This window comes from Capra hircus, chromosome 18 (assembly GCF_001704415.2).
Source record: "Capra hircus breed San Clemente chromosome 18, ASM170441v1, whole genome shotgun sequence".
Taxonomy (NCBI): domain Eukaryota; kingdom Metazoa; phylum Chordata; class Mammalia; order Artiodactyla; family Bovidae; genus Capra; species Capra hircus.
Window position 1 is genome coordinate 26,875,361 of NC_030825.1, and position 27,174 is coordinate 26,902,534.

Here is a 27,174-nt window from a genome sequence, read left to right on the forward strand (position 1 = left end):
AAACGGGCCTCTTCTAGTGAAAGAAGAAGTGCAGGGAGCATGTGCTGTGCTGGAGTCGGGTGAACGAGCAGAGGCCGCCTGCCCGCAGCGCAAAGGTTCCCAACTTCCCCTTCTTCCTGCAGAAGGCCGCGGGCGTTGCATTGAGACGGCAGCAGCCACACAGGTCAGCCCCTCTGTCTGTGTCTCTCCGTGACCCGCTCTTCCTAGACTCTGTCCTGACCCTTGGGTCCCCAGCGGGCACTGGGCGCACCCCTGCCTGGGTGGTTGTTGGGCTGGTGACATCGCCGGAGCAGCAAGGTGGGGCTCACCTGCCTTCCCTTCACCGGTTCCTGGGCCTCTGATGGCAACTCCTAATCTCAGGACTGTAGCCATCTATGTTTTTGGCTTTCTTTTGTTTTCCAGTGGTGGTGGGGACATATTTCTTTTTTTTTTTTTTAACTTGAAGTATATTTGATTTACAATGTCATGTTAACTTTTGTTATACAGCAAAGTGATTCTGTTACAGCTATATATGCATTCTTTTTCAAGTATTCTTTTCCATTATGGTTTTTTAAAGTTAATTAATTAATCAGTTCATTTTTGGCTGCGCGTGGGCTTTCTCTAGTTGAAGTGAGCAGGGGCTACTCTGGTTGTGGTACGCGAGTTTCTCATTGCGGTGGCTTCCCTTGTTGGAGAGCATGGGCTCTGGGACTCATGAGCCTCAATAGTTGCGGTACACCAGCTTAGTTGACCCCCAGGCATGCGGGATCCTCCTGGGCCAGGAATCAAACCTGTGTCCCCTACATTGGCAGGCAGATTGTTAACCAGCAGACATCAGGGAAGTTCCCAAGATGGTTTATCATAGGATTTTGAATATAGTTCCCTGTGTTATAAATGAGTATCTGTTGTTGAGATCTATGTTTTTGAAAAAATAGATGATTCAATTAAGGAGAAGTTAGGCTCTGGGTTCAAACCTTTACTCCCCTTACCCGCTTTGTGGCCTGGGGCAAGTCACTGAACTTTGCTCTTCTCGACCTCAGTTTCCTCATCTGTAAAATGGGGCTAGTCCAGTAGACTGCATCTCAGGTGACAGGGGTGAGGGGCTGGCACAGAGTTGATGTTGGGCAGATCAGAGCAGGCGCAGTTCCTCTGAGTGACCTGGACTGGAGCCTGGGGACAGTGTGTCTCAGGCAAAGGCTCTGGATCTGATTGGGTCATAGACCCCCCTGTTGGGCCCTTGTGGGACCTCCTGTTGGGAAATAATAGCAGCTGTCAGGACTTCCCTGCAGACACCACAGGTTCACTTTCACCCAGGCCGTGGGGGATGCGGAGGTGGGAATTCCAGTCTGTGGTTGGCAGGAGCAGCTGTTGGGAGGAGCACGTGGGGCCCTACCCAGGAGCACACTGGCTCAGTGGGCTCTGGTACTGTTGGGGAGAGGGTGGGCTTTGGGGTACACAGCCAGCTCTGGAGAGGGAGAGGAAGGCAGGGGTTCTCTTGCTAAGTGTATTTCTGGCTGGGAATCTGGGTCAGAGCCTCAGATTCCCAGGAGTGTGGATCATGGATATGGTCGTTTGAGTCTCTCTCCCTGGGAAACGTGCTTCTCAGGTGGTGCCAGAAGTAAAGAACTTGCCTCCCAATGCAAGAGACATAAGAGATGTGGATTCAACCCCTGGGTCGGGAAGATCCCCTGGAGGAGGGCATAGGCAATCCAATATTCTTGCCTGGAGAATCCCATGGACAGAGAAACCTGGTAGGCTACAGTCCACAGGGTCTCAAAGAGTCAGACACGACTGAAGCAACTTAGCACGCGTGCCCTAGGAAATAGATGACCTTGGCCTCCTTTTACAGTTGAGAAAACGTGCAGCACAGAAAGGTCAAGTTCCTTGCCTAACCTCACAGCTCAGGTGCTGAATACCGGAACTAGTTATAGAATTTACATCTCCCAAAGGCTCTGTTCTGCGCACCACTTGTCCCCTCATGTTCTGTTGACCTGATTAGGGTTTTGTTCTTCCTGGTAGCAACTCAGCCCCCCAGCCAGCTTTTGGAAGCTGCATCATATCTCAGGGGAGAGCACTTGACTTGGAGTCTGGGTTTGTGTTTCAGCTTGCCCACTGGCCGCAGAAGAACGCCAGGCAAATGCTTGTGTGGTATTCAGTTTTGCCACTGTCAAGTGGAACTTTCCTGGGACTCAGGTAAGGGAGTCCTATTTCCTGTGCTGTGTGCTAAGTCGCTTCAGTCGTGTTTAACTCTGTGCAAACTTATCGACTGTAGCCCAGCAGGCTCCTCTGTCCATGGGGTTCTCCAGGCAAGGATACTGGAGTGGGTTGCCATGCCTTCCTCTAGGGTATCTTCCCCTCCCAGGGATCAAACCTGAGACTCCTGCATTGGCAGGTGTGTTCTTTACCTCTGGCACCATATGGGAAGCCCCCTCTTATTTCCTATAAGGCCTTAAATGGTGAATTGTGCAATTTGAGATGGCTGAATGAGAATGAGATGGCTGAAGGTGTGAGGTAATGGTGAGTGGTGGTCTCTCTGAAAGGATGGGGAGGGGAATGCTGGAGGTTGCAAGCAGAAGTGAAGATTGTGGTTTGCTCCTGGGAAAGGGGATGGAAACCACAGCTGCTGTTTGGGTGCTTGGGGGAGGGATCGCTTCTGCTTTGGCCTTAATTTCCTTAAACTCCTCTTCCCTCTGTCTGTCTGGCAGCAGCATGACCAAGGGCCTGGGGACCCAGTCTTAGGGTCCAGACCCTGGAGGTCAAGTCCACATCACTGGCTGAGCCTGTTTCCCCATCTGTACCCCAAGGGAATCTTTTTTGCATTCTTGGGTTCTCAGTTTTCTCACCAGAAATATTCCAGATGATCTTATTCAGTGGTTTCCTTTGTCCCCCTAAATCATTTCTTTCAATCTCTGAGGTTCTGCGAGGGTAAGTGAATTGCCCAAAAGAAAATAAAAAAATGAAACATTAAAAGTATTAGTATTAGCAGGAACTTAGGAGAATTCCTTTATAATGTTGGAATGGGGAAGGTCTTTCTACCTAAAACTCAAATATTAACCTAATAGCCAAACAAATAAGAACCCAACGCTCTGACTCCATAGTCTTTATTCTCTTTTAAAACAAAAATAAACATACATATTAATATATAGCATTAAGGGAATTCCCCAGGGGTCCAGTGGTTAGGACTCTGTGCTTCCACTGCAGGGGCATAGGTTGGGGAATTAAGATCATACAAGTCAAGCCACATGATGCAGCAAAAAAAATAGTGTTAAGACAAATGGGTAACCACCAGGAAAAAATTTGAATCTATATTGCATACTCTAGGATCAACACAAATGGACTGGGGATTCCAGTATAAAAAAATGAAACCTTAAAAGTATTAGAAGAATCTTAGGCGAATTCCGTTATGGTGTTGGAATGAGGAAGGTCTTTCTACCTAAAACTCAAAATCCAGAAGCCCAAGGAGAAAACACTGGTAATTTTTATTATAGAAAATTTTTATATTAAATAAAGAAAGATACCTGGCAAAAAAAAAAAAGAGACCATATATAATGTCAAAAGGCAAATGATGAACGAGGAAAGATATTTGCAACTCATATAATAGACAAAGAGCTAATTTTCCTATTATATAAAGAGTTTCTAGAGGTTGATAAGGAAGAGTCTAACCCTATACAAAAATGGGCGGATAATGAAGTTGCACATGCAGCAAGTAAGGCAGGTGTTAATAACATCTGGAGGTATTGGAGTTTCAGCATCAGCATCAGTCCTTCCAATGAATATTCAGGACTGATTTCCTTTAGGATGGACTGGTTGGATCTCCTTGCTGTCCAAGGGACTCTCAAGCGTCTTCTCCAACACCACAGTTCAAACACCTCAGTGAAGAAGTTCAAATACCACAGTGATTATGTTACACGAGCTATTTCTAACTTGCCCTTTCCATTCGATGGGCTCTCCAGGTGGCACAGTGGTAAAGAATCCGCCTGCCAGTGCTGGAGACACAGGAGTTGCAGGTTCAATCCTTGGGTTGGGAAGATCCCCAGGAGAGGGAAATGGCAACCCCCTCCAGTATTCTTGCCTGGGGAATTCCATGAACAGAGGAGCCTGGTGGGCTACAGTCCATGGGATTGCAAATGAGTCCAATACAGCTGAGCAGCAGGCATGGCATCCCACTCAATGATATTCTGTGCTCCTCGTCTATGTGGCTGTTTACATCACAATTCTGAGTATGAAATGGCAATCCACTGTACTATATTTAACTTTTAATTTTGAAAAAATGATAAATTAGCAAGAAGTTGCAAAAAAATGTACACAAAAATTTTTCAATCTTCTTCAATGGTAACATCGTTCATACCTAAGGTACAACATCAGAGGCAGGAAATAGATTTTGGTACAATTCACAACCTTTATTCAGATTTCATCAGTTTTTATACACTGACGTGTGTGTGTGTTTAATTCTATGCAGTTTTATGAAGTGTAGATTCTTGTATAACAACGAAGATACAAAACTTCCCGTCACCACAAGGCTTCTTAGTGCTCCCTCTTTACAGAAACATCGCCAGTCCCTAAACCACTGGCAACTACTGATCTGTTCTCCATCTCTGTAATTTTTTTATTTCAAGGATGTCAAATAAATCAAATTATAGACTATGCAGCATTTTTAGACTGGCTTCCTGCCCCTGTCCCCCGCACCCCAGCATGATTCCTTAGAGACCCATCCAAGTTGTGTGTCAATATATTTTTCTAATTGCTGAGTTGTTGTTCATGGTACAAATGTACCTGAGCTTTTTTAACCATTCACTCATTGAAGGCACATTGGGGTTGCTTCCAGTTTGAGGCTATGGCAAATAAGCCCTCCTATGCAAGTTTCGGTGCGAACATGAGTTTTGATTTCTCTGGGTTAAATGCCCAAAAGTGTGATCGCTGGGTCATATGGTACACGTTTAGTTTTATAAGATATTACCAAACTTTTCCAGAGTGGCATTGGATTGTAATTTTTGTAACTATTCCTCTATTGAGGAATAACATTTACATAGTTTTTGCTTTTTTATGATTAACAATGGTATCATAAATACTTTTCTATGTATTTTACCTGGCTTGCCCTCTTATTTACATGGGATAAATTCACAAAAATGAGTTTCCTGGGTCAGAGGCTATTCAGAATGAAAAGTATGTGTTGTCAAATGATTCTCTTGAAAAGGCTGAACTCTTGACACTCTCATGGGGAGTGGGGCGTGCTTGTCTCTCACTGGGTAATACGGTATTTGCAAATCCAATGGTGGAAAAATTAAAGGTCATGGGGATGTCCCTGGTGGTCCCGTGGTTGAGACTGCACTTCCATCAGGGTGCACAAGTTTGATCCCTGGGGAACTAGGATCCCACAGGCCAAGTGGTATGGCCAAAAGATTAAAAAAAAGAAAGAAAACAAAATTAAAGGTCATGCTCTTCACTACTTCTCTCTGCCGTTACCATCAAACAGGTCTAGAAGTTCTGTGTTTGAGTTCTGTGGTTCTCCCTTCCTGGAACTCTGTGGGGCCTTTCTGGTGACTTTCTCCCTCCGTGAAGGAGGAAGGTTAGCTTTCTTACCCTCTCCACACCTTTCCACTTCCTCTCCCCTATATTCTCACTATATTTTTGGCTTGACTCTCAAAAATGTGGTTTATGGATGTTTCATCTACTAGTTTTCTGTTTGTCTAGTTGATTTATTTTATTTATTAAACTCACACTTTTGGAGAGTAGTTTGATGAGTTTTGACAAATACATAGAGTCCTACATACATGTCTATCCCAATCCAGATATAGAGGATTTCCATCTCCACTCTCCAGGTAGCTCAGTGGTAAAGAACCTGCTTGCCAAGGCAGGAGACTCAGGAGACTCGGGTTCAATCCCTGCGTCGGGAATATCCTCTGGAGAAGGGAATGGCTGCCCACTCCAGTATTCTTGCCTAGAGAATTCCAGAGACAGAAGAGCCTGGTGAATTTTAGTCCATGGGGTCACAAAGAGCTGGACACGACTGAGCCATTGAGTGGAGCACATCCCCCTGAAAAGTTGCTTTGGCTTCTTTTATAGTCAGTTACCTTTTTCCCACCCCATGGAAACTATGGATGTGTTCTCTAACAGGAAGTTTTTACTTTTCTGGAAGATCATATAAGTGAAATCATAAAATACATAATCCTTTTTGTCTGGCTTCTTTCACTTATCATAATGATTTTGAGACTCAGCCATTTGTTGCCTGTGTCAGCAGCTCATTCTTTTCTATTGTTGGTTAATATTCCACAGCATGGATATACCACAGTTTGTTTAACTTTCACCATTGGATGCAATTTTTTTGGCTGTGCTGTGCAGCTTGTAGGATCTTAGTTTCCCAACCAGGATTGAACCCATGCCCTTGACAGTGAAAGCACCGAGTCCTAACCACTGGACCACCAGGGAATTCTCTTGATAGAAGTTGGTATTGTTTTCAGATTTTTCAAACTGCCTGCCTGCGTGCATGCTAAGTTGCTTCAGTCATGTGCAACCCTTTGTGACCCCATGGATTGTAGCCCACCAAGCTCCTCTGTCCATAGGATTTTCTAGCAAGAATATTGGAGTGGGTTGCCATGCCCTCCTCCAGGGGATCTTTCCAAACCAGGGTCTGAACCCATGTCTCCTGAGACTCCTACATTGCAGGCAGATTCTTTACTGCTGAGCCACCAGGAAAGCCCCTTTTCAAAGTAGCTGTCCCATTCTACATTCCTTCCATCAATGCATGAGAATTCAGCTGTTGTATATTCTCGGTAACACAAGATATTACCGGTCGTTTTGATTTTAGCTACACCAGAAGGTGTGTAGTGACTTCTCTTTGTGGTTTTATTTCCCTTTCCGTGGAGAAGGCAATGGCACCCCACGCCGGTACTCTTGCCTGGAAAATCCCATGGATGGAGGAGCCTGGTAGGCTGCAGTCCATGGGGTCGCTAAGAGTCAGACACGACTGAGCGACTTCACTTTCACTTTTCACTTTCATGCATTGGAGAAGGAAATGGCAACCCATTCCAGTGTTCTTGCCTGGAGAATCCCAGGGATGGGGGAGCCTGGTGGGCTGCCGTCTATGGGGTCGCACAGAGTTGGACACGACTGAAGCGACTTAGCAGCAGCAGCGGCAATGACTAGTGATACTGAATATCTTTTCACGTGCTTGTTTGCCATCTATGTATCTTCTTTGGCTGAGTGACTGTTTAAATCTTTGGCCATTTTTTATTGGGTTATTTGTCTTCTTGTTTAGTTTTATGAATTCTCAATATAGTCCAGATGCACTTTTTTTTTTCAAGTTTGTGTTTTCAAATATTTCTTCTCAGTCTATAATTTGTATTCTCACTCTCTTAGCAATGATCTTCAAAGATTAGAAGTTTTAATTTTTGATGAAATTCAAGCTATCCACTTTTTCCTTATATAGATGATTTTTTTGGTGTTGTTTCTGCCCATAGTGCTATTTTTTTGTGGTGCATTAAAATTTCTGCATGTATTATGAGCCCTCACAATATAGTGTCACCATTTTTACATTAGACAGATGTTAAAATTGAGAAAATTCATTCTGTATTTGACATATTTTTGTCAGTTTCAACACTCCATTTCTCTGTGTAGGTCCACGTTTTCATTTGGTATAAATTTTCTTCTGCCAATATTTCTTTTAGTGCAGGTCTGCTGGAAATGGGGCTTTTTGATAGCTCACCTGGTTAAGAATCCGCCTGCAATGCAGGAGACCCTGGTTCAGTTTCTGGGTTGGGAAGGTCCCCTGGAGAAGGGAGAGGCTACCAACTCCAGTATTCTTAAGCTTCCCTGGTGGCTCAGATGGTAAAGAATCCACCGGCAATGCAGGAGACCTGAATTTGATCCCTGGGTCGGGAAGATCTCCTGGAGGAGGGTATGGCATTCCAGTCCAGTACTCTTGCCTGGAGAATCCCCATGGACAGAGGAGGCTGGTGGGCTACAGTGCATGGGGTTGCAAAGAGTCAGACATGACTGAGCAACTAAGCACAGCACAGCTGCTGGAAATGAATTTTTTAAGCCATTGGTCATCTGAAATAGTCCTTATTTGGTTTTCATTTTTGAAACATATTTCCACTGGACATCAAATTCTAGGCTGACACGTTTTTCTTGAAATATGTAGTTGTGTTATCTTCTGGTTTGTATAGTTTCTTGAGAACTCTCTTGTAGTTCTTATTTCTTATCTTCTGTATCTATTGTTTCATTTTCTCTCTGCCTTCAAGATTTTTTTAATCTTTGGTTTTGCATCAGCTTGACTATGATGTGTCTAGGTATGGCTTCTTTATATTTATTCTGCTGAGTTTTGTAGAGCTTCTTAAGTCTGTAGTATGTTGTCTTTCACTAATTTTGGAAAAAATTTCAGCTATTATCTCTTCAAATATTTCTTCTATGTTCTTTCTCTTCCTTTTGGGACTCAAATTACATGTTTATTAGACCATCTGCTCTTGTCATACTGTTTTGAGTTTTATTTTGACTCTTCTTACTCTTTGTGTTTCAATTCAGATTATTTATATTGTTCTATCTTCAAATTCACTGATTACTTTGCTGTGTCTGGTTTGCTGATTAATAGGCCTTCAATGGCTCAGATGGCAAAGAATCTTCCTGCAATGCAGGAGACCTGGGTTTCATCCCTGGGTTGGGAAGATCCCCTGCAAAAGGGAACGGCAATCCACTCAAGAATTCTTGCCTGGAGAATTCCACGGACAGAAGAGCCTGGCAGGCTACAGTCCATGAGGTCTCAAAGAGTTGGACACAACTGAGCAACTAACACTTTTACTTTTTTTCACTTCACAATTGAAGAAATTCTTTATCAATGATATTGAGTATTTCATTTCTACCTGACTCTCCTTAATAGTTTCCATTGCTCTCCTGAAATTTCCCATCTGTCCTCAGGAGCATACCTTTCCACCCCCTGCTTTCTCATACTCACGTATCTAAGTCCCTATCTGATAGTTTCAACATTTTGGTCATCTCTGGCTCTGCTTCTCTTGTCTCTTTTATCTTTTGACAAAGAGTATTTTCTTTCTTCTTGATTTATAAGCTTTGACTGAATACCAAGGCATTGTGTGAAAGCACAGTAGTGAGGAAAATGATAATTATGCCTAGAAGTGGGCGTGTTTCCTATGTCATGGCTTAAGTAGAGGCAGTCACTGAGTCAGTCCAGTCTGTGGTCGATCTGGGTTACAGTTTTGTTGTTACAGGTACCTCTCTGCAGCATAAGCATCATATTTCTCCATTACTCTGTGCTTAGTGTGAGCCCTTGAGTCCCACATGGATTTTCTCGGTAATCCTACTCCACTTTCATCCTTGCATGCATGCAACACAGAGGGAATCTTTCCTTGTGTTCTGGCCCCTTTGCCAGTGGTAGACAGCTGTTGCTTATTACTTGGTGCAAAATTTTTGATGGAAGCAGTAGATTTCTGGTTCTCTTGCTCTAAGTTTCAGTCTTAGATAGCCTTGTGCCTGAGCCCCACGACCGGGGCTTTCTTAGCTTTCCTGTTTCTCATTCAGTGACTGGCTACTTCTGCCTCTTCTTCAGTGCTGGCTGACTTCTTCTCCTTCACCCTCATGGAGCCCAAACCGTGCCATGTATTGGTGGAGGCGTCCTAGGTGTGAATGAAGGTCCTGCCTTTCTCATAGCAGGAGCAGCCCCTTGTTTTATAACAGTGCAGAATCCTGGGCACTGGTGGGTTTGGCTACTCCGTACCAGTGGCAGCTTTTGCTTAGTGTCTGTGCAGGGTCTGGGGTAGGTGGTTTTTATTTGGCTGCACTGTGCTGCATGTAGAATCTTAGTTTCCTGACCAGGGATCACACTTGTGCCCCCTGCATTGGAAGTGTGGAGTCTTAACCACTGGACCGCCAGAGAAAACTCTTGTTGGGTTTTTTTCACTTCTCCGTGAGGCAGCAGACCTTCTCCTTATAACAAGTCAGGACCTATGGATGAGGGTCTCATCACGGCAAGGCCAGGGCACAGATGTCTATCTGTCGCAGCAGCCAGTCACCATCACATACTCACGCATGGCCTGGGGCTCGTATAGGCTTCACCCTCAAACCTCAGCACGCCCATGTCACCACAGGGGCTCTCTCAGGTCCCTGCCCCACCCCCAGTCATTCTCATGAGCACCAGCAGAGGACTGTGGGAAGAAATGGTCAAGCGGATATAGACTCCCCTTGTGTCTGGGGCTCTCAGTGGTTTTAAACTGGCATTCTCATGCATACTCAGCCTTTAAGAATTCACTAAGATCATATGCCACCCCTCATATTCAGAATCTAAAAAGAAATTATACAAATGAACTTACTTGAAAACCAGAAAGAGACTCACAGGTTAGGGAACGAACTTGTGGTTACCAGAGGGGAAGGAAGGGGAGAAGGGCTAGTTAGGGAGTTTGAGATGGACACGTGCACACTGCTATATTTGAAATGGATAAAGTGTGTTAACTGCTCAGTCGTGTCCAACTCTTTGCGACCCCATGGACTGTAGCCCACCAGGCTCCTCTGTCCATGGAATTCTCTAGGCGAGAATATTGGAGTGGGTTGCCATTCCCTTTTCCAGGGGATCTTCCTGACCCAAAGATTGAGCCTAGGTTTCCTGCATTGCAGACAGATCCTTTACTGCCTGAGCCACCACGAAACCCAAGTGATAATTCACCAAGATGCATGATTTGTGAACTTTTCTGTAAGCTTTATTTTGATAAGAATATTATTAAACAATGTTTCTGAATGATTGAAAAAATAAAATGGATAACCAATATGGACCTCCCATAGAGCACAGGGGAGAAGGCAATGGCACCCTACTCCAATATTCTTGCCTGGAAAATCCCATGGACAGAGGAGCCTGGTAGGCTGCAGTCCATGGGGTCGCTAAGAGTCAGACACGACTGAGTGACTTCACTTTCACTTTTCACTTTCATGCATTGGAGAAGGAAACGGCAACCCACTCCAGCATTCTTGCCTGGAGAATCCCAGGGACAGAGGAGCCTAGTGGGCTGCTGTCTATGGGGTCGCACAGAGTCAAACACGACTGAAGTGACTTAGCTCAGCAGATATAGCACAGGGAACTCTGCTCAGTGTTATGTGGCAGCCTGGATGGGAGAGAAGTTTAGGGGAGAATGGATACATGTATACGTATAGCCGAGTCCCTTTGCTGTCCACCTGAATGTATCACAACACTGTTAATTGGCGATACTCCAATATAAAATGAAAAGCTAAAAAAAGAATCCATTATGTTATCAGTTGTTCTCATCTGCTTTTTTGGCAACCACTGAAGTGAAACACCTCATCCTTGAAGGGCTTATCAACCATTGGAAACCAGTTTATCTGATTATTTTGTGACTTCAGTTCTCGAACAGACTCAAAAAACCAGTTTTGTACATCATTTGGCTTTTTCCATGGTCAAGATGGGAGTGACGTTCTCTTGTGGCTCTCTACATCATCAATGGAAGTCAAAATCATTTTTATATGGTTTTTATACAATTTTAAAAATATAGTGAATTCCCTGGCAGTTCAGGGCTTAAGACTTTGCACTTTCCCTGCTAGGGCCTGAGGTTCAGTCCCTGGTCAAGGCACTAAGATCTGGCATGCAGAGTGACACAGCCAAATAAAAGAAAAGTTTTTATAATGCTATAAACATCTTATACTTTATGTCAATTTGTGTAGCAAGATTACGTTTTCTCTCCTGTACAACTTGGTTTTCCTGAAGTTAATTGCTTCTTTTTTACTTTTCATTTGCAAGCTTTCTGTAAGATATTTCTCAAAATAATTTTCCTATGTCTTCAGACCTGTCAGACAATCTGTATATTCGCCTCTTTCTTTTACCCATTGAGACCTCCCTCCTGGAAACTTTCTGTCTTCTGCTTCCATCTGGACGGCATGCGCCCTAGGCCTGCTGTCCAGCCATCAGCCTGGGCCTTCTCGTCATGCATTTTCTGGGGAGTAGCTTCATGTCTCTTCTGGCAGGTTTTCCTGTACCCTATGTGTTCTTTCATGATTTACTCTCTCATTTTGTGGAACACATCCTCCAGCAGCTTCCTGAGAAAGGTGTATGTTTAAAAATCCTGGAGAAATATCAATAACCTCAGATATGCAGATGACACCACTCTTATGGCAGAAAGTGAAGAGGAACTAAAAAACCTCTTGTTGAAAGTGAAAGAGGAGAGTGAAAAAGTTGGCTTAAAGCTCAACATTCAGAAAACTAAAATCACGGCATCTGGTTCCCATCACTTCATGGCAAATAGATGCGGAAACAGTGGAAACCGTGGCTGACTTTATTTTTTTGGTCTCCAAAATCACTGCAGATGGTGATTGCAGCCATGAAATTAAAAGACGCTTACTCCTTGGAAGGAAAGTTATGACCAACCTAGATAGCATATTCAAAAGCAGAGACATTACTTTGCCAACAGAGGTCCATATAGTCAAGGCTATGGTTTTTCCAGTGGTCATGTATGGATGTGAGAGTTGGACTGTGAAGAAAGCTGAGCGCCGAAGAATTGATGCTTTTGAACTGTGGTGCTGGAGAAGACTCTTGAGAATCCCTTGGGCTGCAAGGAGATCCAACCAATTCATCCTAAAGGAGATCAGTCCTGGGTGTTCATTGGAAGGAATGATGCTAAAGCTGAAATTCCAGTACTTTGGCCACCTCATGCGAAGAGTTGACTCATTGGAAAAGACTCTGATGCTGGGAGGGATTGGGGGCAGGAGGAGAAGGGGACAACAGAGGATGAGATGGCTGGATGGCATCACCGACTTGATGGACATGAATTTGAGTAAACTTCGGGAGTTGGTGATGGACAGGGAGGCCTGGTGTGCTGCAATTCATGGGGTTGCAAAAAGTCCGACATGACTGAGTGACTGAACTGAACTTGACTGAACTGTACTTAACTGAACTGAGGGATCCTTGGTTGAGCACTAAGAACTTAATTTCCTGGTAGGGCTTGGTGACTGGTGAAGCTTCACCTTAAGTTTGGTCTAGGCTGTTATATTAAGGAGCGCCAAAATGTCAGTAACTAGAGGATAATTTTCTTGGCATGACTGGTTCTTCAGAGAAAAATTTTCTCCTGCCTTGGAGCATCATTACCTGGCTGCTGCAGTCTTCCGGAAGCTGATTGGAGGAGGCGGTGGAGAGGGCATATGGCTTCATTTTCCTGTACCAGGATGGCACTCCACAGAATGGGACCCTTCCAATTCTCTCTGGTGCATTGTCTCCAGGGAATGTACTTTGAGTTGGGACAGGGTTGGGGAGGGGAAGGTGGTGAGGATGTTCCAGGTGACAGAGGAGATATGGAGACCCAGCTGGTCATTTTAAAGATTCGCAACCAACAACCCCCACCCCACACCCCCTCCCACCCCTGTTAGCCTCACCCTCCATCCCACCTTCAGAGATTCCAAAGCCTCTAGTTCCTAAGTTCCCCCGTAGCTGACTTCGCTGCCTTCTCCCTGTCCCTCACTGATCCCACACTGCCTATACTCACTTCTCCCTGACGCAAGCACTTGGGTTCAACATTTCATGGCCTGCTTTTGTTCTTTTAAAACCAGACAGCCACCTGCTTCGTGACTGCCAAAGTCTTACTGAGATCTCTCATCTGCTGCTGTCTTCTTTCCCATTGTCCTGTGTTTCGTGGCTTTGTGTCTGTTTTATTCATTCTCTCTTTTTTTTTTTTTAGTTTTTAGAAATTTGTTTTCTTTTTTTTCTTAATTAAAACAAATATTTGGCCTCACTATACAACATGTGGGATCTTAGTTCCCAACCAGGGATTGAACTCATGTCCCCTGCATTGGAAGCACAGAGCCTCAACCACTGCACCAGCAGGGATGTCCCATTCAGTCTCATTTTAGTGGAGCTTCAGGGGCAGACATAAATTTGCTATGTTTAAGCAGAAATTGGTCCATTCATTTTAAAACTGAGGGAATTATGGCAGAAAGGGACAGGATCCTTTTTTAAAAAAAAACCAAATCATTGGATTTATTTTCAAAAATTTGAGCTTGACATCTTAATTCATAACTAGCAGCTGCTGTGGTTTCGGGCAGTCACAAAAATAGGTGAAAAGGAAGATGAGGTTTCAAAGCAAATGTTGAATAGAGTACTTAACAATATGTTCGAATCACATTCTACTTTAAAATGGGCATTGGAGGAATTCTTTGTGGACAAAAGCAGTGGTTCTCCTGTTGTCCTCCAGCTGTCATGATTCTTGGTGGCCTCTGACCATCCATGATTATCATCAAAGCAATCCTTCTCCCCAGACTCTTCGTTCTTGTTTTTTCCCTTCTAACGTTCCAATTCCCCACAGTGGCTGCTGCTGGCAGTTTCATCAGAGAGGGACAGATTCTTGCCCAAAGTCACATGGTGGGTGAATGACAGGGCTGGACAGGGTTAATGACAAGCAACTCCCAACCTTCCCATGGGTGAGGTCAGAGTCCTGGGGAGGCCCCCAGAGAGACCTTTCTCGGGGAGGAGGGAGTGACTCAGACAGAGTCGCAAATGGCATGGTTTGGTAAAAATGGTCCAGGATTCAGGTTTCAAGGAGATCTGGCTTCAGGCAGCCTCACTCGAAGCAAGCCCCTTGCTCTGTGAGCTACGGTTTCCGCATCTGTGGAATGCAGGAGTGTGAGGATCAGGTAAGATGCTGCCCTACTAATCTAGGGACAGGCCAGATGCCTAGGGTGAGAGGAGGCTCATGTACTGTGGTCACAGAGACATGCATGTTTTCCAGAGTGGGAGCCAGTTCCTGGAGGAGATTTGATACACGACATGGATTGCTGCTGGGCCCCTTTCCTCTACCTGTGCCTCTTGGCGTCTCAGAGCAGGACGGCAGGTAAGAGGGCTTCCCTCAGGTGCAAGAACCATCCTAGCCGGGACCCCTGACTTTGATGTGAAGCTGGGGTGGCCTCAAACCATGGAGACTGAAAAGAGGGCACTTCTGCCCTGGGGCAGAAGAGCCAGAGGCCATGGGATGGCCAGGGGTGGGGGATGCTGGGGGGACACTCTGGACAGAGGCTGAGGCGGTTGTTGGACTCGTTCCTCGCAGAGGCATCCCAGGAGACCCTGGACTGGATGAAGAGAATGGAGGCGGCAGCTAAGAGGAGGAGCAACACGTCTTTTGCTGAGTGAGTTGGGCATCCCTCCTCGCCTGCTCAGAGTCCCCTCTGCCTCCACCCCCAGCCTGTATCTTGACTCGGTGGCCCAGGGGCACTCCAGTGTAGACTGCTTATTCGTTTATTCAACACTCATTTACTGAGTACCTGCTGTGTGCCAGGCACCAAGCTCTGGAGCTGTGGGATGGATGCGCCCCTATTCTCACTGAGTTTACTGTCTGGCTGGGGGCCCTTAGCCGTGGGCGCCATGAGACCAGTGCAGAATCGTGGGTCTCTGTGCATTTTTCTGGGAAGGGGCTCCAAGAATGGACTGGGCTCTCTGAGGTCTCTGACTCAAAACCCTAGGTGCTCAGGGTGACAGGCCAATGCTGATAACCTAACAGGGAAGTGTAGGGACTGTGGGGCATTTCAGCCAGTGGGGAGCAGCCAGGGAAGGCTTCTTGGAGGAGGTGGCGATAAAATGGGACCCAAGCAAGAGTTAATGGGAGAAGGAGATGGGCGGGGTGGAGAGGTAAGGGTGTGCCAGGAATACTGTGTGTGCAGATATTTGGAGGTGGGAGTGACAGGGGTGTGGGATTCGGGGAGGCTGTGGAGGGTCCCTCTTGCTTCCATCCTTACCTGGAGCTCTGGCTGTCTCTCTCACCCTCAGGCTCATTCATGGCCTAGAGTTGAGGCTGCTCAATGCCAGCTTCGGGGGCTACAACCTCACCTTGCAGACGCACATCATCCAGGCACTGGCCTTCAAGCTGAACTGCAACTTCACTGGCCTCTCTCTGAGCAGTGCCACTGTGGAGAAGGTCCCCCAGGTCAGAGATGCCCAGGGATTGAGGGTATTCAGAGCCTCTACCCCAGAAATGCTCCAGGGGTTGAAGGTCTAGACTTTCCCTAGGGCCCATCACCCGCCTTCCCAACAGCCCGGGCTCTGGACTCTGCCTTAATAGCTGTGAGCTGTTGTTCAGTCACCCAGTCGTGTCCAGCTCTTTGTGACCCCATGGACTGCAGCACGCCAGGCTTCTCTGTCCTTCACTGTCCCCCTGAGTTTGCTCAAACTCATGTCCCTTGAGTCAGTGATGCCATCCAACCATCTTGTCCTCTCATCCCCTTCTCCTCCTGCCCTCAATCTTTCCCAGCATCAGGATCTTTTCCAATGAACCAGTTCTTCACACCATGTGGCCAAAGTACTGGAGCTTCAGCTTCAGCATCAGTCCTTCCAATGAATATTCAGGGTTGATTTCCTGCTTTTGCAGGTTCCTGGGGTGAGGTAGCCCCCTGTGAGGGCCCTGGTGTGATTCCTGCAGAATGCCTGGGTGTTGGGTGCTGATGTTCCATCCTCAGGGCCCCACCTAAGTGGGAGAAAAGACCCCAGCTCAAGACCAGAACAGCCTGAAGGGAAGGCCTAGGCTCTCGGGAAGTTTGGGTGGAGGTGCAGCCTGGCAGGAGAGGGTTCTGTGCATGGAGGCTCCAAGATAGGAAGTGCTTGGGGGCAAGGCCGGGAGGGCTCCCCGGAGAGTGGGGAACAGTGAAGGTGTTGTGGGTCTGGAGGACTGTGGACATGGGGCCCAGCCTGTCTCTGGCCCTCTGCAGGCCCAGCCCCAGCACGCCATGCAGTTCCCGGCCGAGCTGACCCAGAATGCCTGCAGGACACGCTCTGGGGATCTTCGTCTCATCTGTATCTACTTCTCCAGCACCCGCTTTTTCCAGGTCAGCCCCGGCTGGTGGGCCATGCAGGGTGGGTACTGGCCCCTTCCTGGGGGCAGTGCAGGCATCCATGTCTCCTCCTGGCCATCTGCAACCTCAGCCAGTCAGCGCCCCTCTCTGGGCCTCTGTTTGAGCAGAATAGTAGGAAGTCACTCTTATAATATGCAAATGAGACTTAAGAAATCTTCTGTGTGTGCGCCTGTCCCTAAACGGGAGGCAGACAAGTAGGTCACAAAATCTTTGTCCTCAGAGAACTCTCTATCTCAACAATTAGACCAGGACCTTAGAGACTTAATTTTAGCTCAAGGTTAAGTATAATCATAGATTCAATGGGATGAATGAGTCAGGGTGGGGTCAGGATGGTTCCCAATTAGCAATCCAGGAGGGCATCCAGAGGAGATGCCTTTTAAGCTTGGCTTTGAAAGTGAGTTGGGGTAGGGTGAGGTGGAGGGTACAAGGCTGGAATCCATTTAACAAATGGGAAGTGAGGGTGGAGGTGATGAGAGACGGGGCTCCACGAGAAAGGGGCAGCACGTGCAAAGTCTAGCAGGTGGGCACACCTGCGCACATGAATGCCATGCTGCTTGTTCTCATCCAGGGAGGAGGGGCTGGGGAAGGGGGCTCTCGGACCTCATCCAGGATATCCTTCTGTTCCCTCCAGTCAGCCCTCCTTCTCTTGCCCTTCCAGAAAGACATCAACTCATCTCTGCTCAGCAACTATGTTCTGGGGGCCCAGCTGAGCCATGGATACGTGAGCAACCTCAGCGAACCAGTGAACATCAGCTTCTGGCACAACCAAAGCCTGGTATTGTTGGGGGACACCCCCATTTCCAGCCCATCCCTACCCTCTTGTAGCTATCCCGTTGAATGTTGGTTTGAGCAAACCCAGCCCTGTGGAACTATCTTAGAAACAAACTGCTTTAAATTTTGAAATGTTTTGAAAATTCCTGCCAAAGAAATGAGAGAGAAGCTTTTAGTCACTCATTGGTCAGGATTCTTTGAATCACAAATGATAGAAAACCAGCTCAAGCCAGGTTGAACACAAAAGGGAATTTATTGCCTCCTGTACATGAAATGTCCATGACTGCTTCAGGTACAGCTGGATCCAGGAGCGGATACGATGCCATAATGGCTCAGTGTCCATTTCTCGGCAGTGGTTTCCTGCCTTGGCTTTCCATTCTGTGGCAAGATGGTAGCTGAAGTCCTGGACCTCCTTCCCCTCTTCTCAGGGGGCTCTTTCTTGCCAGTGCAAATCAGGATCCCATAACAGATCCAAAAGGTCCAGTCACATCATGTGTCCATCCCTGAACCATCACTGTTCCCAGGGGGATGGGGTGGACTAGCCAGGCTGTGTTCACATGGCCCAGGGCCTGGGCTGGATTTATATGACCTGTCACTGGGAGAGGGGTGGGTCCTCAAGGAAAGTACAGATGTTGATGCCAAAAGAAGGAAGAAGGGCTGCTGGGTGGGCACAAGCCCTGATGGCATTCCTGCAAAGCCCAGAGCTCCTACACTTTGGCCCTATCTTCACTCCGTCTCATCAGAACTGCTCTGCACTCCCAATTTCTCCATCATCATTTCATTTCATTCTTCTGAGATTTTGCCCCTTCAGTTCCCTCCACCTGGTATGTCCTTGCTCCACTTAGAGAAAATCTGATATGTCCTTTAAGGCCTCAGTCCTCATTGTCCCTTCCCTTCTCAGGACCCCTCCACCTCTTCCTCTGCGGGTCTCCATGGCATGCCTGTTTCACTTCCCTCACCTCTCCAACCACACGGCTTGGCATCAGGGTTGTCTGTAAACGACTCTCTCCCTCACTGGGACGGGTCTGGACCATCATTGTTCCCCATGGGGAGGAGGGGAAATGGGAGAGTTGATCATAGAGCACCTGCTGTATTGGCCAGAGCTGGGTACTCAAGATTCCTTATTGTCTTTGATGACCCCACCATCCGTGTGACTTGAGTATGCGTGCTAAATTGCTTCAGTCATGTCCGACTCTTTGCGACTCTATGAACTATAGCCTGCCAGGTTCCTCTGTCCATGGGATTTTCCAGGCAAGAATATTGGAGTGGGTTGCCATGCCCACCTCTAGGGGATCTTCCTGACCCAAGGATTGAACCTGCATCTTTTATGTCTCCTGCATTAGCCACTAACACCACCCGGGAAGCCTGTATCTTGAGTATAAATGATCCCATTTTGCAGATGAATAAACTGAGGTTCAGAGAACCTCTGTGACTTTCCCAGGTCTCTCTCAGAGTCCAGGGTGGAGGTGGGGCTGGAATCTGGGTCTGTCTGATGCTAAAGCACAGCTGGTGCCTGGTAAAATGTTGACAAGGGTGCAGCTGAGTCATGTTTGGCCCCACAATTTCCAGACCCTGATCCATGCCCTTCCCCACCACCCCTTGGATGCACCCAACTCCAGCATTTCCCCTTAGGAAGGCTACACAGTGACCTGTGTCTTCTGGAAGGAGAGAGCCAGCAAGCACCACTGGGGGGCCTGGAGCCCCGAGGGCTGTCGCACGGAGCGGCCCACACCTTCCCAGGTGCTCTGCCGCTGCAACCACCTCACCTACTTTGCCGTTCTTATGGTATGTGTGCATCCAGTCTGGACGAGGGTGGTCAGAGGTGCAGAGGGCCCCACATCTAGGACAGAGCAGAGAGGTAAAAGCTGGTGCAAGGGACAGAAATCCAACTCAAAGGGACTTAATTGGGGAGGGGGGGAGGAAACTTATGAGTTCATGTTCCCTAAAAGGCTGGGTTAGGCTTCAGGCATGGCTTGATCCAGGGACTCAATATCACCAAGACAGGACTCTACCTCAGTCTCTCCACTGCGCTTGCTTTGTGCTAGCTTAGTTCTCAGACAGGCTCGCCCCATGGAATAATAATACGGCTGCTAGTGTTTCCTGTTGTAGGTCCTACTAGGGTTCAGGTTTCTTACCAATTCTGCCAGCCAAAATCTTGGGACTGAGTCCCATAGGCCTAGAGTGTGTCACATGCCCATCCCTTAACCAATCACTGTGGGCTCTGGGAGGGCTCTGATAGGCCAGGCCTGGTGCCCTGACTGCACAGAGCAGGAGCAGGGGAGGGTCCACCCCAGTGCCTAAGAGAGGGAAGGTGGGGAGGAAGGAGAGGTGGGAGTTGAGAGACAGAAAATCCGCTGTGTCTGCTACGACTGTTTTCAAATCAGGATCACGGATGGGATTGTAGGGGATGGAGGCTTGGAGCTGAAGTCTTGGCAGGTCTTTGATTCAGGCAGGGGAGGGCATTTCCATGCTTCTGCCCCTGCCTTTTCCCCCACAGCAAATCTCCCAGGCCCCTATCCCTGCAGAGCTGCTGGCGCCTCTCACCTACATCTCCCTGGTGGGTTGCAGCATCTCCATCGTGGCCTCGCTGCTCACTGTCTTGCTGCACGTCCAGGCCAGGTATTCCCCTGCCCTCATGCTGGGCCTGCCCACCCACGGCTGCCCAGAATGCCTCCTTCTTTTCTACTTGGCCCCGCGAGAGTCAGGTGGGCTTTCCCGGAAGGCAGAAGGCGGGATGGGGGTGGAGTGGAGGCAGGAGACCAGCCTCATTGTGTGTGGCTGCTGTTGGGTCCCTGCCCCTCTTGACCTGTGTCCCGGTCATTAAGTGTCTGTGAGCCCAGGGAGCGGCGCTGCCTGGTGACATCCAGGTCGCGGAAGGCCATGCTCCCTGCCGCAGGAAGCAGAGTGACTCGGTAACACGCATCCACATGAACCTGCATGCCTCCGTGCTGCTCCTCAACATCGCCTTCCTGCTGAGCCCTGTGCTGGCCACGCCCCCAGTGCCCGGGGCAGCGTGCGTGGCGCTGGCCGCCACCCTGCACTACGCGCTGCTCAGCTGCCTCACCTGGATGGCCATTGAAGGCTTCAACCTCTACCTCCTACTCGGGCGCGTCTACAACATCTACATCCGCCGATACGTGCTCAAGCTCTGTGCGGTGGGCTGGGGTGAGCACCGTCTCCCTGCCCTCTTGCTTCCTGAGGCTTCCCGCAGGTCTAGGGTGTCTGTCCCCTCTGTCCTTTTCTTTCTCCTCCATTGCCATGACCACGGTCACCATCCCTGCCAACACCCACCACCACTTCCTACATGACTATTATCACCACTTCCACCTCCAGAAGGACTCTCCTTACCATCTTCCGTACCATCATCAATCACCTCCACCGTCGTCTCCACCTCCATCACCACCACCATCCTCATCCTTGTGTTCACCACCATCTCGTACCACCGTCATCAGCATCCCTAGCCTCTCTGTTTCCTCACCAGTTCCCAAATCCTCTCTCCAATTACCTCCCAGCCACACCCTCCCAGCAGGACCACTGCTGCTACAGCTGCAATCCCACCCTAGAGCCCTCGCTCATATCAGCCTTCTCTAAGCGTGTGTGCGAGCATGGGCGCTCAGTTGTGTCCGACTCTTTTGTGACTCCATGGACTGTAGCCCACCAGGCTCCTCTGTCCATGGGGTTTTCCAGGCAAGGATACTAGAGTGGGTTGCCATTTCCTTATCCAGGGGATCTTCCTGACCCGGGGATCGAACCCACGTCTCCTGCATTGGCAGACAGATTCTTTACCATTGCACTCCCTGGGAAGATCGCCTTCTCTAAGGCCACTAGGCGGGCTAATTCCTCTGAGTCTGGACCACACTGACAGCGGCTGGGGGCTCAGAGGAGTCTCCTTCCTTCCCCACTACTTGCCCAGTAGAACTGTTATAGCAGCGCATCTCTGAGATCTCCTGACAGGACTCTGAGCCTCTGTCCCACTCCTCAGGGGTCCCGGCCTTCCTAGTGCTGCTCCTTCTTGCCGTCAAGAGCTCAGTTTACGGACCCTGCAGGATCCAGCTCTCCGACAGCCAGGGAAACAGCACGGGCTTCAAGACCATGTCAATGTGAGTGCGCTCAAGGCTGCGGCAGGCTCCCAGGCTCTGGCAGCAGGGTGACTAGGTCCTTGGGCTCTAGATGGGGCGTCCTGTGGGCGGGGCGCTGGCTGCGGGGGCCGGGAGGGGGCTGCGGCTTCCAGAGGGCGTGGTTTCCAGGGGGCTTTGCCTCGCCCCTTCTGCAGGATCCTCAAGGTCTCTGGCTGGATGAGATATTACATCGCCGCCAGCTAACTTTAGGAAGCATCTGCCTCCTGGCAGCTGTCGGCCAGACATGCTCCGGTGGCTCTCAGGCTCTGCGGTGGAGCTCAGCTTGTACCCGACTCTCCTTTCTCCTCATCACCTTGCTTCACTCACTCTCTTGGCTCCTCCCCACCCCCGACCTGGGCGTAGGATGGCACCGCCAGTCCTCAAACCCTCCTGGTCGGAGAAGAGAGTGTTGTGAGGGCCGGGAACAACCCAGGGACCGGGCACAGCGTATGTGTGTGGGGGAGGGGGGTCTCTGGGGGGCTCTGAGGAACAGACTCTGCCCCTCCTTCCTGTGCCCTAGGACATTAATCTTTTCCTTGTGATGGAATGTTTCTAACAGGCGACATGGAAGGAACAGCTTAATAACCCCCTGTAGACCCATCACCAGCAGATGGCCATGTGGCCTTTCTCCTCTCCTGACTGAGATCAGCTCAGGCCTGCTCAGGGCTGACTGATCCTCACAGCGGGAGCAGGTGGCATTGTCAGCCCTTGTTTACTGTCAGGGAAATCGAGGCACAGGCAGCTGAGGAGCCCTGCCCAGGGAGACCCAGTGGGGGCAGGCAGAGGTGGGACTTGGTCACAGGCAGCCTGACTCCCTGCTCCCCAACCTCTGCCCACCCCAGCCTCCAGGAAGTGAGGGTTCTGGGCACAGTGCGGGGCTTTTTAATTCAGTTCAGTCGCTCAGTCGTGTCTGACTCTTTGCGACCCCATGAACTGCAGCACGCCAGGTCTCCCTGTCCATCACCAACTCCCGGAGTTCACTCAGGCTCATGTCCATCGAGTCGGTGATGCCATCCAGCCATCTCATCCTCTGTTGTCCCTTCTCCTCCTGCCTTCATTTCTTCCCAGCATCGAGGTCTTTTCCAAAGAGTCAGTTCTTCACATCAGGTGGCCAAAGTATTGGAACGTCAGCATCAGACCTTCCAATGAACACCCAGGACTGATCTCCTTTAGGATGGACTGGTTGGATCTCTTTGCAGTCCAGGGGACTCTCAAGAGTCTTCTCCAACACCACAGTTCAAAAAAAAGAAAGCTGAATGCCAAAGAATTGATGCTTTTGAACTGTGGTGTTGGAGAGGACTTTTGAGAGTGAGGCTGAGGTGAGGTTAATTCCTCTCACTGTGAGGGTCGGGTGGTTTCTCTGAGGAAGTGTGACTTAGGACTCTTTGAATGTGTGTTTTATTATATGATTTGCTGACATGGGCAAAATAACTGAAGTGACACTTCCGTAGGACAGGAGGTGGGTCAATGCAGAGGTGTTAGTGAGCCCCCCCAACTAAGAACTGGCTTCTCCTGAGTCTTCCTCACCTCTCCCCCACTCCTCTTACCCTGGATTTTGCAACTTTCATTCACTTGCATTTAAAACACCCTTACTACATATGTATGTATTCTTACAAAAATTTTTTACATGTTTTACTTTTAAAGTCGAAGTATGATCGACATATAGTGAAAGTGAAAGTCGCTCAGTCGTGCCCGACTCTGCTATAACCATGGACTCTAAAGTCCATGGACTTCTCCAGGCCAGAATACTGGAGTGGGTAGTCTTTCCCTTCTCCAGGGGATCTTCCCAACCTAGGGATCACACCCAGGTCTCCCACATTGCAGGTGGATTCTTTACCAGCTGAGCCACAGGGAAGCCCAAGAATACTGGAGTGGGTAGCCTATCCCTTCTCCGGTGGATCTTCCTAACCCACCGAATTGAATCGGGGTCTCCTGCATTGCAGGCAGATTCTTTACCAACTGAGCTATCAGGGAAGCCCATATAACACTTGACATATAACGCTATATTAATTACAGGTACACAGCATAAGTTAACATCCGTCACCATATGTAGTTATAGAATTTATTTTTCTGTGGTAAGAACACTACTCTCTTAGCAACTTTCAAATATGCAATGCAGTATTATTTATTTTTATTTTATTTTTAACTTTTTGTCCACACTTCACAGCACGTGGGATCTTAGTTCATGGACCAGGGATTGAACCTGTGCCCCCCTGCAGTGGAAGCATGGAGTCTTAACAGCTGGTGGTGGTTGTTGTTCAGTGGCCCAGTCATGTCCAACTCTTTGCACCCCCATGGACTGTGGCATGCCAGGCTTCCCTGTCCTTCACTGTCTTTGGGAGTTTGCTCAGACTCGTGTCCATTGAGTCAATGATGCCATCCGACCATGTCATCCTCTGTCACCCGCTTCTCCTTCTGCCCTCAATCTTTCCCAGCATCAGGGTCTTTTCCAAGAAAGACCCTTAATGGCTGGACTGCCAGGGAATGCCCCTGCAATGCAGTATTACTAATGATAGTCATCATATAGTACATTAGATCCCCAAGACTTACTTATTTTATAACTGGAAGTTTGTACCTTTGACCCACTTCAACCATTTTTTACCCACCCCCACGCCCTGTGGCCTGGCTGGAAAGCCAGGTTCAGGATTTTGCCATGTGTGCAGTCAGGCAAGAAATGATGGGGACAGGATTCAGGAGACAGTCCAGAGGCCTAGGAGACCATGGCTTCCCCGCCTCGGGCCTTGGGAGCCATACACACCCCGGCACTTACCCCTCCCCTGCAGATGCTGGGTGCAGAGCCCCTGGGTGCACGGTGTCCTGGTCATGGGCTATGGTGGCCTCACGTCCCTTTTCAACCTGGTGGTGCTGGCCTGGGCGCTGAGGGTCCTGAACAAACTGCGGGCACAGGAGAAGGCACCGGGCACCCGGGCCTGCCGGGACGCCGTCACCGTGCTGGGCCTCACCGTGCTGCTGGGCACCACCTGGGCCTTGGCCTTCTTCTCCTTCAGTGTCTTCCTGCTGCCCCAGCTCTTCCTCTTCACCATCTTCAACTCGCTCTACGGTAGGGCCTGTGGACGGCGAGGAGGAAACCCCTGGGGGCTGGGTGGTGGACAGCAGGTACTGGTCTACTGCTGAAGGGCTCCAGGTCAAGGGGGCAAGTCAGGGGCTGAAGTTTGGCCCCAAACAGGCTAGTTTGGGGCTACGCCAGCCCACAGAGAGGGGGCACCACCTTGTGATTTGCACAAAGGCAACCTACGGGCTTGCAGCTGGTCCTCCAGCTCCTGCGCTCCATCCCTTTTGACTTCCTAGAGTGAGGGCTTCTGAACATGACTCCTGGGCCTCAGGGAGGCCCGGCTCACCCCGACCGAGAAGGTGCCTGGGTTTGAAGGGAGGCCCCAGGCAGCTCTGTGCTCCCGCTGACCGGTCTTTTCTTGCAGGTTTCTTCCTCTTCCTGTGGTTCTGCTCTCAGAGGTACCGCTCAGAGGCAGAGGCCGAGGCAGAGATGGAGGTGTTCACCTCCTCCCAGATGGTGCAGTAGCCTGGACGACCTGGACTTCTGGCCCGGAGCTCCCAGCCTCTCTGGCTGCCTGCAGAAGAGAAGATGGCAGGCCCGCTGCTGGAGGCCAGAGGCCACTGTCGCCTCTTGGGGGCCTTTTCCACCTCCGCGGCTTCCCCAGGCCCAGAGGGCAGGATGTTGCTCTGCCTCCTCTGGCATTCTGCTCTGAGGCAGGTCAGCCCCACGTGGGGGCAGCCAGCTCGCCGCTGGTGCCTCGGCCCAGCTGGCCAGGCCTGTGACCAGAGCACTGGTCACGGAGTCAAAAGGTCATGTTTCAGTGGCTGGCTCTGAGTCTCACTATCTGACCTTGGACCTGTCATTTCTCACTGACCCTCGGTTTGTACATCTGTGACCTGGGGACAGATGGCTCTGGTCTTGCCCTGTCCCAGAGCTCTATGCAGATTGAATGAGACCAGGGAGGAAGAGGTCATAGTAGGGTGGGGCAGCTGGCCTAGGGCAGCTGGGGGCAGGGTCTTGACCAGCTGGAAAGGCTCTGCTTCCTTCCTTGGGGAGAGGGTCATCCCAGGCCGGGAGTCCCCAGCCCAGTGCTTAGAGACCCACCTAGTGCTTGAGACCTCATCAGCCTGTGTCCGAAGTTTCTTTTCCATTTGCTCCCAGATTATGTGGACTAACTCCAAGCCCACCTTTCCCAAAGATCAGAAGATCCTGTCTTGCCCAGAGGCTCCTCCTCCAGTGCTCCCTAGGCCCCTATAGGCCATTTAGACTAGTGACTGGGTCCATAGGACTTCCTGGAGGTGGGAAGGGAGTGCCTCGTTCCCCTCCACCTGAGCTCCAGTGGCCAGGCATTTTGAGGACTGGGCAGGTTTGAATTTCCCCTGGTAGGTGTGAGGATGTGTGTTCTAAATCTCACATTTGTTGGTCTATACTCTTGGAGCTGGGAGGCGCCTACAGTATTTATAAATTGGTATAAATTATGCAAGTCTCTTGTCATGCTGCATATCCTTGTTTTCTCCTTATTTGCCATGTTAGCTGTCACTGTTGTAGAGAATCGCCATTGCCCTGATAGACGGAGGAGACCACTCCTGAAGCCAGCGCATTTCCCAGGCTTCCCACCAGGGGGCGATGTTGGCCCACATCAGAAGCTGGTGAGTCCAAAACCAATGGAGATGCTGCGGTCGCCTGTCCGTGGAGATGACACACCAGATGGAGAGGCCCTGCCTCCAGGACTGTGCGTGCTGAGTGACCAGCAGGAGGAATGCCGGTCCTGCCTACATAGCCACTTCTCCTTCCCAACACAGCGCCCGCTCTGGCTCTCGGCGTCTTGTGCTCTGGGCATATCTGGCGCTGGAGCAGTGGGCTGGGACGGGGTCTCAGTGACTGGCTCCGGGCCATCAGACAGATTTTGGTGACTTTGAACATCACAGGGCGGGAACTGGAGCCAGATCCCTTTTCTTCCAGGGAGGGCCTCTGCCCTCTGTTCATTTCTTACACAAATAATGGTTCAATTCCAGAGCTGGACGGCCGGAGCTCAAATGCCAGCCCTGCCACTTGACAGCTGTGTGACCACGGACAAACCATTCCACCTGTCTGCGCCTGAGTTTTCCCTCTGTAAGACAGGGGCAATAGTAATACCTGTTTAGGAGGGTAAATAAAATAACCCATATAAAGAGGCTTCAGTTCTGTTCAGTCGCTCAGTCGTGTCTGACTCTTTCCAACCCCATGAATCGCAGCGTACCAGACCTCCCTGTCCATCACCAACTCCCGGAGTTCACTCAAACTCACGTCCATAGAGTCGGTGATGCCATCCAGCCATCTCATCCTCTGTCGTCCCCTTCTCCTCCTGCCCCCAATCCCTCCCAGCATCAGAGTCTTTTCCAATAAGTCAACTCTTCGCATGAGGTGGCCAAAGTACTGGAGTTTCAGCTTTAGCATCAGTCCTTCCAGTGAACACCCAGG

At 49.3% G+C, this 27,174-nt stretch overlaps 1 protein-coding gene across 4 annotated transcripts; it reads left to right on the forward strand.

Moving 5' to 3' along the window:
* On the forward strand, positions 1-26,894 carry ADGRG5 (adhesion G protein-coupled receptor G5). 4 transcript variants are annotated; one of them, XR_001919454.1, is made up of 13 exons: positions 1-163; positions 14,703-14,804; positions 15,018-15,096; positions 15,734-15,890; positions 16,669-16,785; positions 17,471-17,587; positions 19,216-19,368; positions 20,081-20,202; positions 20,480-20,748; positions 21,566-21,683; positions 24,485-24,762; positions 25,139-25,431; positions 26,248-26,894. XR_001919454.1 is itself a non-coding variant. In XM_013971049.2 (13 exons), the coding sequence occupies exons 3-13, from the start codon at positions 14,741-14,743 to the stop codon at positions 25,237-25,239; spliced, it is 1,575 nt and encodes a 524-aa protein (XP_013826503.1). In that variant the 5' UTR covers positions 38-163; positions 2,084-2,172; positions 14,703-14,740; the 3' UTR covers positions 25,240-26,894. The 4 variants fall into 4 exon arrangements, 3 of the variants coding, with proteins under 3 accessions (XP_005692084.1, XP_013826503.1, XP_017917533.1); XM_013971049.2 differs by adding an exon at positions 2,084-2,172 and having other exon boundaries at positions 38-163; positions 25,139-26,894; XM_005692027.3 differs by having other exon boundaries at positions 25,139-26,894.

What these genes read in the sequence shown, in the direction of transcription:
- ADGRG5 (XM_005692027.3), top strand. Translation starts at nt 14,741, where the DNA reads ATGGATTGCTGCTGGGCCCCTTTCCTCTACCTGTGCCTCTTGGCGTCT. An exon ending in AGCAACACGTCTTTTGCTGA is followed by an intron (nt 15,097 to 15,733) that starts GTGAGTTGGGCA and finishes TCTCACCCTCAG; the next exon opens with GCTCATTCATGGCCTAGAGT. An exon ending in GGCTTCAAGACCATGTCAAT is followed by an intron (nt 21,684 to 24,484) that starts GTGAGTGCGCTC and finishes CCTCCCCTGCAG; the next exon opens with ATGCTGGGTGCAGAGCCCCT.